Consider the following 12,421-nt stretch of genomic DNA (forward strand, 5'->3'; position numbering starts at 1 on the left):
AGATACAATCTACTTAATACTCATTTCTTTCGATACCTTCAAATAAGGCATTTTATTAAAAAACAATTTCCTCATTTTCCCAATCGCCCCCCAGAAGCAGAAATTGATCGGTTTCTCTCCTTTGACTCTGACAAACGACGTTTGATATGTTATATATAATGAAATCGGCCTTTTGAATCCACTTAACACTTCACCTGCCAGAGAATCCTGGGAGCATAACCTTGGGGCACCTATACCTCACGGGCGGTGGAGAGAGGCTGGTGCATTCATCATCTATATGCGCTAGACATGGCCTAATACAGGGGTCGGCAACCCAAAATGTTGAAAGAGCCATAAGGGTGAGGGCGGACCTACGTCACTTCCGCCTACCAATCCCCTAGCAACCGGGAATTCGTTGAAAACAAACCAGCTCACAGCGAACACAGCATTGACAGAAAAAGTATTTAACGAGCGTTGTGGCTTGGAAGTCGGCGTTAAATCCTTCATTTACGCATTTTTACTTATTCGCATATCGTGTGAAAAAACGAAAATGTATTATTTGCGTCAGACTCGTCTCAGTGAACTTTAAAGCTTCTCAGGCTTAGCTTAGCTTGCTAGTTAGCTTAGCCTGCGCGCTACTAAGAAAGAGACGCGGAAGTTATCAACAACAAGATCAAGTGTTAGTGTATAAAATATTGAGAGATTTGAGGGCTACATGTATTGTTTAAGTACAACTGTTCTTCGCCAGGTGTTCTTTGGCCGCCCTGGCTTACGTTTTCCCGGTGGTGTCCATCTTAACGCTGCCTTTGGTATCCTCTCGTTGTCCGGTTTTCGAAAATAGCTAGCTAGGCTATAGACTATATAGTATATACCGCATGTTATTTTTGTACAACAACAACTTCAGCTGTCGAACGTTATAAGGTACAAATTCAACAAGTACAACATTAGCACGGACGGTATAGCCAAGTTGTGGTTAAGAAGGTGGATTTTTGTTCCTTATATTTACCAGAAACGAAGTGATCCGAACACACGACCCGGGACTTTGGGGGACTCCAGTGAGAACCTTCCTCGTTTTCCCGGTGTAAAGCTGCGAGCCATTTGTCTCGTCTCTGTGGGCTTTTATCACGCTTTGGCAGAACAAAATACAACCTTTGTTTTCCCTGTTTCCAGTTGTGGTTAGCACAACCAAAAACAACACAGTTTTTTGGCATTTTGGAGGCAGAATGACGGGTTTAACCAGCGTAGGTCGACAGGTTAAAGAGTAATGGCAACGGTTTGTTTTCAACGCCAGTCTGGTTGCTATGGCTCGAAGAACCCGTATGTAGCTCGGTTGCCCGGATGTCGGCCCTCACCCATTGGACCAAAAATACAAAAACAAATCTGTCTGGAGCCGCAAAAAGTTAAAAGCCATATTACATACAGACAGTGTGTCATGAGATATAAATTGAGTTAAGATGACTTAAAGGAAACTAAATGAGCTCAAATATAGCTACAAATGAGGCATAATGATGCAATATGTACATATAGATAGCCTAAATAGCATGTTAGCATCGATTAGCTTGCAGTCATTCAGTGACCAAATATGTCTGATTAGCACTCCACACAAGTCAATAACATAAAAAAAACTCACCTTTGTGCATTCACGCACAACGTTAAAAGTTTGGTGGACAAAATTAGACAGAAAAAGAAGTGGCATAAAACACGTCCTAGAAAGTCGGAGAAAGTTCTACATGTAAACAAACTAAGGTGAGTTCAAGGACCGCCAAAATTAGTAGGACAAAACGGTGCTCGCCAAATACTCTCATCAGTGAAGCATGTTTAATATAAACAGTGTGCTTTATAACAATTAGGGAGGTTTGTGTCATGTTTGTCCTCCTACAGAAACCATATTAAAAAAAAAAAAAAATGTTCCCCTCATCTTTTTCAATTTTTCATACATTTATGAAAAAGCTCCAGAGAGCCACTAGGGCGGCGCTAAAGAGCCGCGGGTTGCCGACCCCTGAGCTAATACAATGTAAGATACTACATAAAGCACATTTCACTAATGCTAGACTGGCTAAAATATACCCCAACCATAGAGACACTTGTAACCGCTGCAGACAATCCCCAGCTGACCATTTGCATATGTTCTGGACGTGCCCAAAACTCTCAAGTTTTTGGTCGGCTATTTTCGACACTGTCGGGCAGGCCCTTGATAGGACAATAACACCCGGCCTGCTGACTGCCCTTTTTGGCGTTCCGCAGGTGGACGGTTTACCTGCAACCGCTCGTTATGTCATTGCGTTAACGACTCTGCTGGCTAGGCGTACAATTCTTTTTAAATGGAAGCTTGCGTCTCCGCCGAGCCATAACAATTGGATACAAGATGTCTTGCGGTGTCTGCAATTAGAGAAGCTTCGGTTCTCGCAGAAAGGATCTGTGGCATCTTTCCATAAAACTTGGGGCCCCCTCCTAGACCTTATTAGGGACAAGCTTGACATCACCTCAAGCCATTCGAGTAACACAACTTAGGCAGAACTGACCCCCCCCCGACCCTCATTCCTTGTGTTTATTTACTTTTACGTTATATTTTATTGTATATCTTATGTATTATTTATTTTACACTATCTATTCTTTATTTACCTTAATATAGTTTGTTAGATTGAAGCTAAGTTTGCATATATTCATGTGTGTCTATATTTGTTGTGGGCACTAGGCGACAATTACCTTGGGAATTAAGTGGGTGGGTTATGTAAGGGATGGGGTTTATTATGTTACATATTGAAAAATGTGCAGAAACCTCAACTTGCTGTTGCCATGATCCATCATACTGTATTGTCTGCAAAATTCAATAAAAATATTTGGAAGAAAAAAAAAAGCCACCCTTTGCACACTCTTGGCATTCTCTCCATGAGCTTCAAGAGGTAGTCACCGGAAATGGTTTTCACTTCACAGGAGAGAATGCCAAGAGTGTGCAAAGCAGTCATCAGAGCAAAGGGTGGCTATTTTGAAGGAACTAGAACATAAAACATGTTTTCAGTTATTTCACCTTTTCTTGTTAAGTACATAACTCCACATCACAACATTCACTTTTTCCCTCGACAACATCACTGATTACTACTCACTGCCAACAAACATAATAAAACATCACTTACTGTACAATGTCTGCTCTCACTAGGGCGACAACTGATACAGTACAGGCCAAAAGTTTGGACACACCTTCTCCTCATTCAATGTGTTTTCTTTACTCTCATGACTATTTACATTGTAGATTGTCACATCAAAACTATGAATGAACACATGTGGAGTTATGTACTTAACAAAAAAAAGGTGAAATAACTGAAAACATGTTTTATATTCCAGTTTCTTCAAAATAGCCACCCTTTGCTCTGATTACTGCTTTGCACACTCTTGGCATTCTCTCCATGAGCTTCAAGAGGTAGTCACCTGAAATGGTTTTCACTTCACAGGTGTGCTTGAAGCTCATGGAGAGAATGCCACGAGTGTGCAAAGCAGTCATCGGCGCAAAGGGTGGCTATTTTGAAGGAACTAGAATATAAAACATGTTTTCGGTTATTTCCCCTTTTCCTGTTAGGTACATAACTTCATAGAGTGTATCATTCAACTTTGTCTTCTCTGATTTCAGCTTAATATTTGAGATAAAAATGACTGATGTGATCTGTTAGTTCCAGCTGCAATAACACTTTTCTTCCAAATCATCTCGATTTTGTTCAATTTCCCCGGAGCTTGATTCGAGTTCAGTCTCAGAAACGTGGACGATGTTCTTGGGTCAAGAATACATTACACCGGCTCGTACCCCCCCCCCCCCCGGCCAACAAATCAAGTGAAATCCCCAAAATAGTCAAACCTTGGAACTTTAAGGATGTTATTGGTTGGCTTGAAGAACATTATTTCCTGTGTGTGTGTATATGACTTGTCCATAGAGCGCCTTTTGCCTTTGCCCATTTAAGATCAACCCTGTTATATAAAAATGACGGTAGTTCCAGCTGCAATAACACTTTTCTTCCAAATCATCTCGATTTTGTTCAATTTCCCCGTAGTTTGATTCGAGTTCAGTCTCAGAAACGTGGACGATGTTCTTGGGTCAAGGATACATTACACCGGCTCGTACCGCCCCCCCCCCCCGGCCAACAAATCAAGTGAAATCCCCAAAATTGTCAAACCTTGGAACTTTAAGGATGTTATTGGTCGGCTTGAAGAACATTATTTCCTGTGTGTGTGTATATGACTTGTCCATAGAGCGCCTTTTGCCTTTGCCCATTTAAGATCAACCCTGTTATATAAAAATGACGGTAGTTCCAGCTGCAATAACACTCCCCTTTGCTCTCTAAAATGCCATTTTTTTTGCTCAGATTTGACGTTTGAAAAAGCTACAGAAGCAGAAGTGGGGCTCAAAAGCCATTACCAGCTAAAAACAGTTCCAAAAACTTGGAACTTTTTCCTGTAGATTCCCTAAAAACACTAGCGCAGTGTCATAGAGATGATCTTGGATGAGGGTTTTAACCTCGGTTGTTAATGCAGAGCGCCCCTGTTGTGTATTTTTCCCCCAAAATGTTATAACTGACAAAAAAAGTCCACTTGAGATTCTCAGAATATCAGTGAAGGTTTCTGGAAATGTGGCCCTCAAACAGTTTAGATGGCCCTGCTCTAGAGGGCGCCACAAGGATGAAGGGGGGAAAAAGAACATTTTGTGATTATATGTACTTATTCTAATTTTCTTGTAATCTGACCATATTTTCGGTACATTAGATGGAATTTTTACCTGGTGGCGGTGGTCATGTGACCTTTCTGAAGAAGACAGTGGAAACATGTCAGGTGAAAATTCCATCTTAATATACCGAAAATATGGTCTGACTACAAGAAAAATTGAAAAAGTATATGGATAAGTAGACATAATGAACCTTTTTGAGCAAAATGTCATTCTTTGGATGACACACAACTCCGGGGCCAGGGACAGTCCGTCATTTTCGGAGTACAAATTGCTCCGGAGTATAAGTCGCTCCGGAGTATAAGTCGCACCGGCCGAAAATGCATAATAAAGAAGGAAAAAAAACATACAAGTCGCACTGGAGTATAAGTCGCATTTTTGGGGGAAATATATTTGATAAAAGCCAACACCAAGAATAGACATTTGAAAGGCAATTTAAAATAAATAAAGAATAGTGAACAACAGGCTGAATAAGTGTACGTTATATGAGGCATAAATAACCAACTGACAACGTGCCCGGTATGTTAACGTACCATATTATGGTAAGAGTCATTCAAATAACTATAACATATAGAACATGCTATACGTTTACCAAACAATCTGTCACTCCTAATCGCTAAATCCCATGAAATCTTATACGTCTAGTCTCTTACGTGAATGAGATCAATAATATTATTTGATATTTTACACTAATGTGTTAATCATTTCACACATAAGTCGCTCCTGAGTATAAGTCGCATCCCCGGCCAAACTATGAAAAAAACTGCGACTTATAGTCCGAAAAATACGGTATGTAATTTTTTTTTTTTTTTTAAATAATGCACAAAAATCGTAAATTTCTTCCTCTATTTTACAGGCAATGTTATTTTTTCTACACCAGCAAGTAAGAATAGAGATATATTTTTCTATATGTTTTTTTTTCCTCCACAAGAACAGTAACAAACCGTATTTTTCGGAGTATAAGTCGCTCCGGCCGAAAATGCATAATAAAGAAGGAAAAAAACATATATAAGTCGCACTTTTGGGGGAAATGTATTTGATAAAAGCCAACACCAAGAATAGACATTTGAAAGGCAATTTAAAATGTCTAAAGAATAGTGAACAACAGGCTGAATAAGTGTATGTTATATGAGGCATAAATAACCAACTGAGAACGTGCCTGGTATGTTAACGTAACATATTATGGACCCTGACCCGATTCTGTCAAGGATCGTGTGGTGACTGTCTGTGCACCAGTCTCCCCACGTTAAACAAAGTCACGCACAGGCATCCTCCATAAAGGGATACACCCCTACCAGGAGGATTGTCATACTTGTTCGAGTGACCGCCGATTATGGTAAGAGTCAATTCAAATAACTATAACATATAGAACATGCTATACGTTTACCAAACAATCTGTCACTCCTAATCGCTAAATCCCATGAAATCTTATACGTCTAGTCTCTTACGTGAATGAGCTATATAATATTATTTGATATTTTACGCTAATGTGTTAATCATTTCACACATAAGTGGCTCCTGAGTATAAGTCGCACTATGAAAAAACTGCGACTTATAGTCCGAAAAATACGGTAGTATACTGAAAATATGGTCTGATTACAAGAACATTTGAAAAAGTATATGAAGAAGAAGACATAATGAACCTTTTTGAGCAAAATGTCATTCTCTGGATGACACACAACTCCGGGGCAGGGACAGTCCGTCATTTTACAGTAAGTTTATTTCCACAGATTATCCACAAAACGTCCAGAAAAAAACATTCAATAGCCCAGGAGTACAAGGAGAAGCCTGTGAATGATCCCGAGGGAGCTGGCTCTATTATGGCCCGAGCTTGTAGAAAGTCTTTGAATTGCCAAGCGACAGCCTCAAAACATTTGGGATTAAAAGGCAAGCAGCGTAAAAAAAGACATGTAGTAGACGAGCCCTCCCCTCAGTCCCTGGTGTAAAGGTGGCGTAGTGAAGGTGTAATGAATAATAACGAGATGATTGATGTGACACAGAACATTTGACTGGCCGAGTAGAAACAACAAAGATTGTTATTTCTGGATCAAAGCTTCGAGGATGGCCAAGAAGCGCTCCTCTCTCGCAGCAGAGTCTCTCCTATCGTCTCTCTCCCGCATCTCTCTGAAGAAGCGTTCCTCTCTCTCCACGGCGTCGCGGTGCCGCCTCTCCTCGCGCTCCACCGCCTCGCGGTGCCTCGTCTCCTCGCGCTCCACCGCCTCGCGGTGGCGCCGCTCCTCCCTCTCCGCCGCCTCCCTCGCCCTGGCCTCCTCCCGCTCTATGGCCCTGGCTTCCATCTCCCTCAGCTCCAGCTCGAAGCGCTCGTCCTTGTCCATGGTTTCCTTCAGCACGTCCCCCAGGTCCACCCGCCGCCTCTTCGGGACGGACCCCGCGGCTTCGTAGCGTTCTGGGGTGGGCATGGACGCGGCTTCGCCCGCCATAGAATCCTGGGAGCATGAGGCGATGAAGATGGGCGGCGTCATGGACAGCCTGCCCCCGATGGCTTCGTCCATCAAATTGTACCACTTCCAGGACGTGGCGGGGGTCTCGCTACCGTCCATGCTGACCCCAGGTTTGGAGTACTTATGCGCCTACGAAAGGAAGACCAGCACAAAACGTGTTTACACCTCAAACTTCTCTCATAAATAAAACTATTCACCCAGGACTTCTCTAACGTTCAAAAGAAATAGTCCACCTTGTACTGATGCTTCAGGTTCTCCCACTTCTTCTTTAAGAAGGTTGGGGTCACCCTGCCCTCCAGACCCCGGCTGGCGATGTACATCCTGCTTCCAACAAAACTGGGTTACAGTCGGATCACACAACTTCTAAGCCCACCATGTTGACTAGGCGGGCACTCATCCACCGCCGTTAAAAAGGTCACGGTGAATTAATGGCAAAGCCGTGTGTTTCAGTCCTCCTCACTCGCCAGAACCGGACATTATTTTCATCCTGGATAGTCCAAACTACGGCACGTGGGCCAAGGATAGCCAGCCTTCAGTTTGGCCCGTGAGCAACAAGACTTTTTTAAGGAATCTGGCCAGTGGGGTTTTTTTCTGAATTCCTTTTAAATAAAATGTTTCCTGCAGATTTGTCGCCATCTTGTGGACAACGTGAGTAAAGCAGGTTAAAAACCATGAATTGCCTTTACCTACATTTACCTACATAACCCAAAACTAGTGCAGTTGTCACGTTGTGTAAATGGTCAATAAAACATAATACAATGATTTGCAAATCCTTTTCAACTTATATTCAATTGAATAGACTGCAAAGACAAGATATTTCATGTTCCAATTGAGCAACACATTTTTTTGTGTGCAAATAATCATTAACTTAGAATTTAATGGCAGCAACACATTACAACTTAGGGGCATTTTTACCACTGTGTTACATGGCCTTTCCTTTTAACAACACTCAGTAAAGGTTTGGGAACTGAGGAGACACATTTTTGAAGTGGAATTCTTTCCCATTCTTGCTTGATGTACAGCTTAAGTTGTTCAACAGTCCGGGGGTCTCCCTTGTGGCATTTTAGGCTTCACACATTTTCAATGGGAGACAGGTCTGGACTACAGGCAGGCCAGTCTAGTACCCGCACTCTTTTACTAGGAAGCCACGCTGTTGTAACACGTGGCTTGGCATTGTCTTGCTGAAATAAGCAGGGGCGTCCATGAAAGCGTTGCTTGGATGGCAACATATGTTGCTCCAAAACCTGTATGTACCTTTTCAGCATTAATGGTGCCTTCACAGATGTGTAAGTTACCCATGTCTAGGGCACTAATACACCCCCATACCATCACACATGCTGGCTTTTACACTTTGCTCCTAGAACAGTCCAGATGGTTCTTTTCCTCTTTGGTCCGGAGGACACGACGTCCACAGTTTCCAAAAACCATTTGAAATGTGGACTCGTCAGAACACAGAACACTTTTCCACTTTGTATCAGTCCATCTTAGATGAGCTCGGGCCCAGCGAAGCCGACGGCATTTCTGGGTGTTGTTGATAAATGGCTTTGGCTTTGCATAGTAGAGTTTTAACTTGCACTTACAGATGTAGCGACCAACTGTAGTTACTGACAGTGGTTTTCTGAAGTGTTCCTGAGCCCATGTGGTGATATCCTTTACACACTGATGTCACTTTTTGATGCAGTACCGCCTGAGGGATCGAAGGTCACAGGCCTTGCCGCTTACATGCAGTGATTTCTCCAGATTCTCTGAACCTTTGATGATATTACGGACCATAGATGGTGAAATCCCTAAATTCCTTGCATTAGCTGGTTGAGAAATGTTGTTCTTAAACTGTTGAACAATTTGCTCAGGCATTTGTTGACAAAGTGGTGACCCCATCCTTGTTTGTGAATGACTGAGCATTTCATGGAAGCTGCTTTTATACCCAATCATGGCACCCACCTGTTCCCAATGAGCCTGTTCACCCGTGGGATTTTCCAAATAAGTGTTTGATGAGCATTCCTCAACTTTCTCAGTCTTTTTTGCCACTTGTGCCAGCTTTTTTGAAACATGTTGCAGGCATCAAATTCCAAATGAGCTAATATTTGCAAAAAATAACAAAGTTTACCAGTTCGAATGTCAAATATCTTGTCTTTGCAGTCTATTCAATAGAATATAAGTTGAAAAGGATTTGCAAATCATTGTATTCTGTTTTTATTTACCGTTTACACAACGTGACAACTTCACTGCTTTTGGGTTTTGTACATATATGGAAGACTAGATAAGTGAGAACTGTAGTAGCCTACCCAGTGAAAGAAAAAAATAAACAACCCTACTTAGTGAGCAAGCATCCTTGATTTATTTTTTTGTACCTTCTTAAACCAGAGAATGTTCAAATACTTTGGCCCCAGTGGCCATAAACACGTGTGTGGTCTATCTAGTCATTCATATACTGTATCTACAGCACGGCTGAAAGTGTTGCCAGCCAGCGGCCGCACTGTATGACTTATGATCTACTTGCTCATTTTCCCTTCTAAGATGGTTACTCTAACCTGGTTAGGTAGAATCAAACCTACATCTACGTTTAGAAAACATTTGCTTAAATGCCGCATTTTAAAACTGTCTGTAATACTTTATTTGACATACATAAATAATCAACATTTGTCTATCGATTCAGAATCCTCCACCTTCTAATCGTTACGTATTTTAATATCAATCATTTTCCCCACCTCTAGTTATTATGTTATGTTTGATCACTGTTATTTCCCAGAGTAAGAACACATCAACATCTCTAAGGCAGTTTTTCAACCTTTTTTGAGCCAAGACACATTTTTTTCACTGAAAAAATGCGGAGGCACACCACCAGCAAAAATCTTTAAAAAACGAAACTCAGTAGATAATAAAAAGTTGTTGGATTTGAATTTAAACCATAGTCAACTATGTGTCACTATAGCTCTTGTCTCAAAGTAGGTGTACTGTCACCACCTGTCACATCACACCCTGACTTAATTGGACTTTTTCGCTGTTTTCCTGTGTGTAGTGTTTTAGTTCTTGTCTTGCGCTCCTATTTTGGTGGCTTTTCCTGTTTGGTTGGTATTTTCCTGTAGCAGTTTCATGTCTTCCTTTGAGCGATATTCCCCGCACCTACTTTGTTTTATCAACCAAGAATCATTTTTTTGTGTGTGGACATCGTTGTCATGTCATGTACTTTGTGGATGCCGTCTGCTCCACACGCAGTAAGTCTTTGCTGTCGTCCAGCATTCTGTTTTTGTTTACTTTGTAGCCAGTTCAGTTTTGCATAGCCATCCCTAAGCTTTAATGCCTTTTCTTAGGGGCACCTTTTGTTTATGTTTGGTTTAAGCATTAGATACCATTTTACCTGCACTCTGCCTCCCGCTGTCGCCTGCATATTGTGATTACGACAAACCATCGTCGTCTCATACGACCTGTTACCGACATCTACAAAGCAATTAGCTACCGGCTGCCATCTACTGATATTGAGGAGAATAACATGGTTACTCTGCCGAGCTCTAGACAGCACACTGCCAAAACTGAAATCTAAGTAAGATGAAATATCTCAAATAAGGGTGATATTTGCTTATTTTCTGTCTGATAAGATAATTCTTCTCACTAAGCAGATTTTATGTTAGAGTGTTTTACTTGTTTTAAGGGTTTTGGTCCTAAATGATCTCAGTAAGATATTACAGCTTGTTGCTGAGATTTGATGACCTATATTGAGTAAAACATGCTTGAAACTAGAATATGAACTGTTGCAAAGCTGTGCCATCAACACTCACAAGTATAAAACTACTTTTTTAAAGTAATAATTTCTTATTTCAAGCATGAAATAAAAAATCATGACTTTGACACAATTGTGTCTCATAATTAAAACAGATGACAGCCAAATGGACTTTGCTGTTTTATTTTCAATGAAACAATAGAAAATACGTACTCATATAGTAGTACAGTTGACATCATGTGACATTTCTAACAATATTGAACAGAAATAGTTCATGCACATTCAGATAAATTCTTCAAAATTACAATAAAAATTTTTTGGCCGGGGGCCGGGGCTGTATATATGCGCACTAATTGACTGAAAGAGCACGCACTTGGCGCGATGATGTCATGTTATCCATGGAAAAATGCATTTTTAGACAATATGATTTGCCTGAGCGGCTAGGAGACCCCGAGAGTAACAAGCGGTTGCCTTGTTGCCTTTCCATTAAGAACAATAAATTAGTTTTTAGTATAAGTTTGCTGGTTTCAAGAAATGTAATGCAGAGCGCATATCATTATGTCAAGATAATGGCACTAGCATTTACTTCACTTAAGAATATTTTTCAACATATTGAGCAAAAAGGTCTCTTTTGTTTTTCTCCCAAGAAAAGTGCACTTGTTATTAGTGAGAATATACTTATTTTAAGGTATTTTTGGGTTCCTTGAAGTTAGCTAATTTTACTTGTTTTGGAAAGTCTTGACAAGCCAAATTTTCTTGTTCTATTGGCAGATAATTTTGCTTAGTTCAAATAAAATACCCCTCATTTTTGTATTTTTTCTTCTTGTTTTTGAACACAGACTTTTTGCAGTGCACAGACACTCAACAACGGCACATTATTTGCGGATTATATTTACTGGTTTGCAAAAAATATTTTTAACCCAAATAGGTGAAACTGCATAATCTCCCACGGCACACCAGGCTGTATCTTACGGCACACTAGTGTGCTGCGGCACAGTGGTATACACTGTGGTATACACAATATATACAACCACAGACATTCCTTAGAGTGTAAGAAAAGTCTGTGACTGTATATATTTTTTGTTGCGAAATGAATAATCGTGCAGTGGAAATGCGTAACCCTTGCATCCCTAGTCAACATGAGGGTGTATTTAGCTGTATAAAAGTACCACAAAGACAGATGTGTGCATGTACTCACTCATAGCCATTGACAGCTGCATGACGTCTGCCTGTGAACAAGGAGGCGTTGGCGGTCCTCCACAAAATAAGAGAGCGAGTGTCCTCATCGTGCCCTGAAACATAATAAATATATATCCCAATGAGAAACATAAATACAGTATATAATTTTTTTTTTTTTTAAACAAACAGTTGAATTGTGTCATAAGAACATGTTCATTGCTAAACACAGACTTGCCAATATAAGTGTGTAAACCAGGGGTGTCAAACTCATTCTAGGTCGGGGGCCACATGGAGAAAAATCAACTCCCAAGTGGGCCAGACTGGTCAAATCACGGCATGATAACTTCAAAATAAAGACAACTTCAGATTGATTTC

General features: G+C 40.8%; 1 protein-coding gene across 6 annotated transcripts in view; it reads right to left on the reverse strand.

Moving 5' to 3' along the window:
• Window positions 1–6,180: 6,180 nt before the first annotated feature.
• The window catches only part of LOC133635972 (MAP7 domain-containing protein 1-like), a 106,806-nt gene continuing 100,565 nt past the window's right edge, over window positions 6,181–12,421 (reverse strand). For 3 of the 6 annotated variants that reach the window (XM_062029507.1, XM_062029508.1, XM_062029509.1), the window contains 3 exons: window positions 12,066–12,159; window positions 7,383–7,470; window positions 6,181–7,278 (listed from right to left, as the gene is read on the reverse strand). In XM_062029507.1, coding sequence (XP_061885491.1) covers window positions 6,724–7,278; window positions 7,383–7,470; window positions 12,066–12,159 — 737 coding nt within the window. In that variant the 3' untranslated portion in view covers window positions 6,181–6,723. The remainder of the gene's footprint in view (window positions 7,279–7,382; window positions 7,471–12,065; window positions 12,160–12,421) is intronic. The other 3 variants (XM_062029511.1, XM_062029510.1, XM_062029512.1) reach the window with 1 other exon arrangement.

The sequence above is a fragment of the Entelurus aequoreus genome, linkage group LG20 (genome assembly GCF_033978785.1).
Source record: "Entelurus aequoreus isolate RoL-2023_Sb linkage group LG20, RoL_Eaeq_v1.1, whole genome shotgun sequence".
NCBI lineage: Eukaryota > Metazoa > Chordata > Actinopteri > Syngnathiformes > Syngnathidae > Entelurus > Entelurus aequoreus.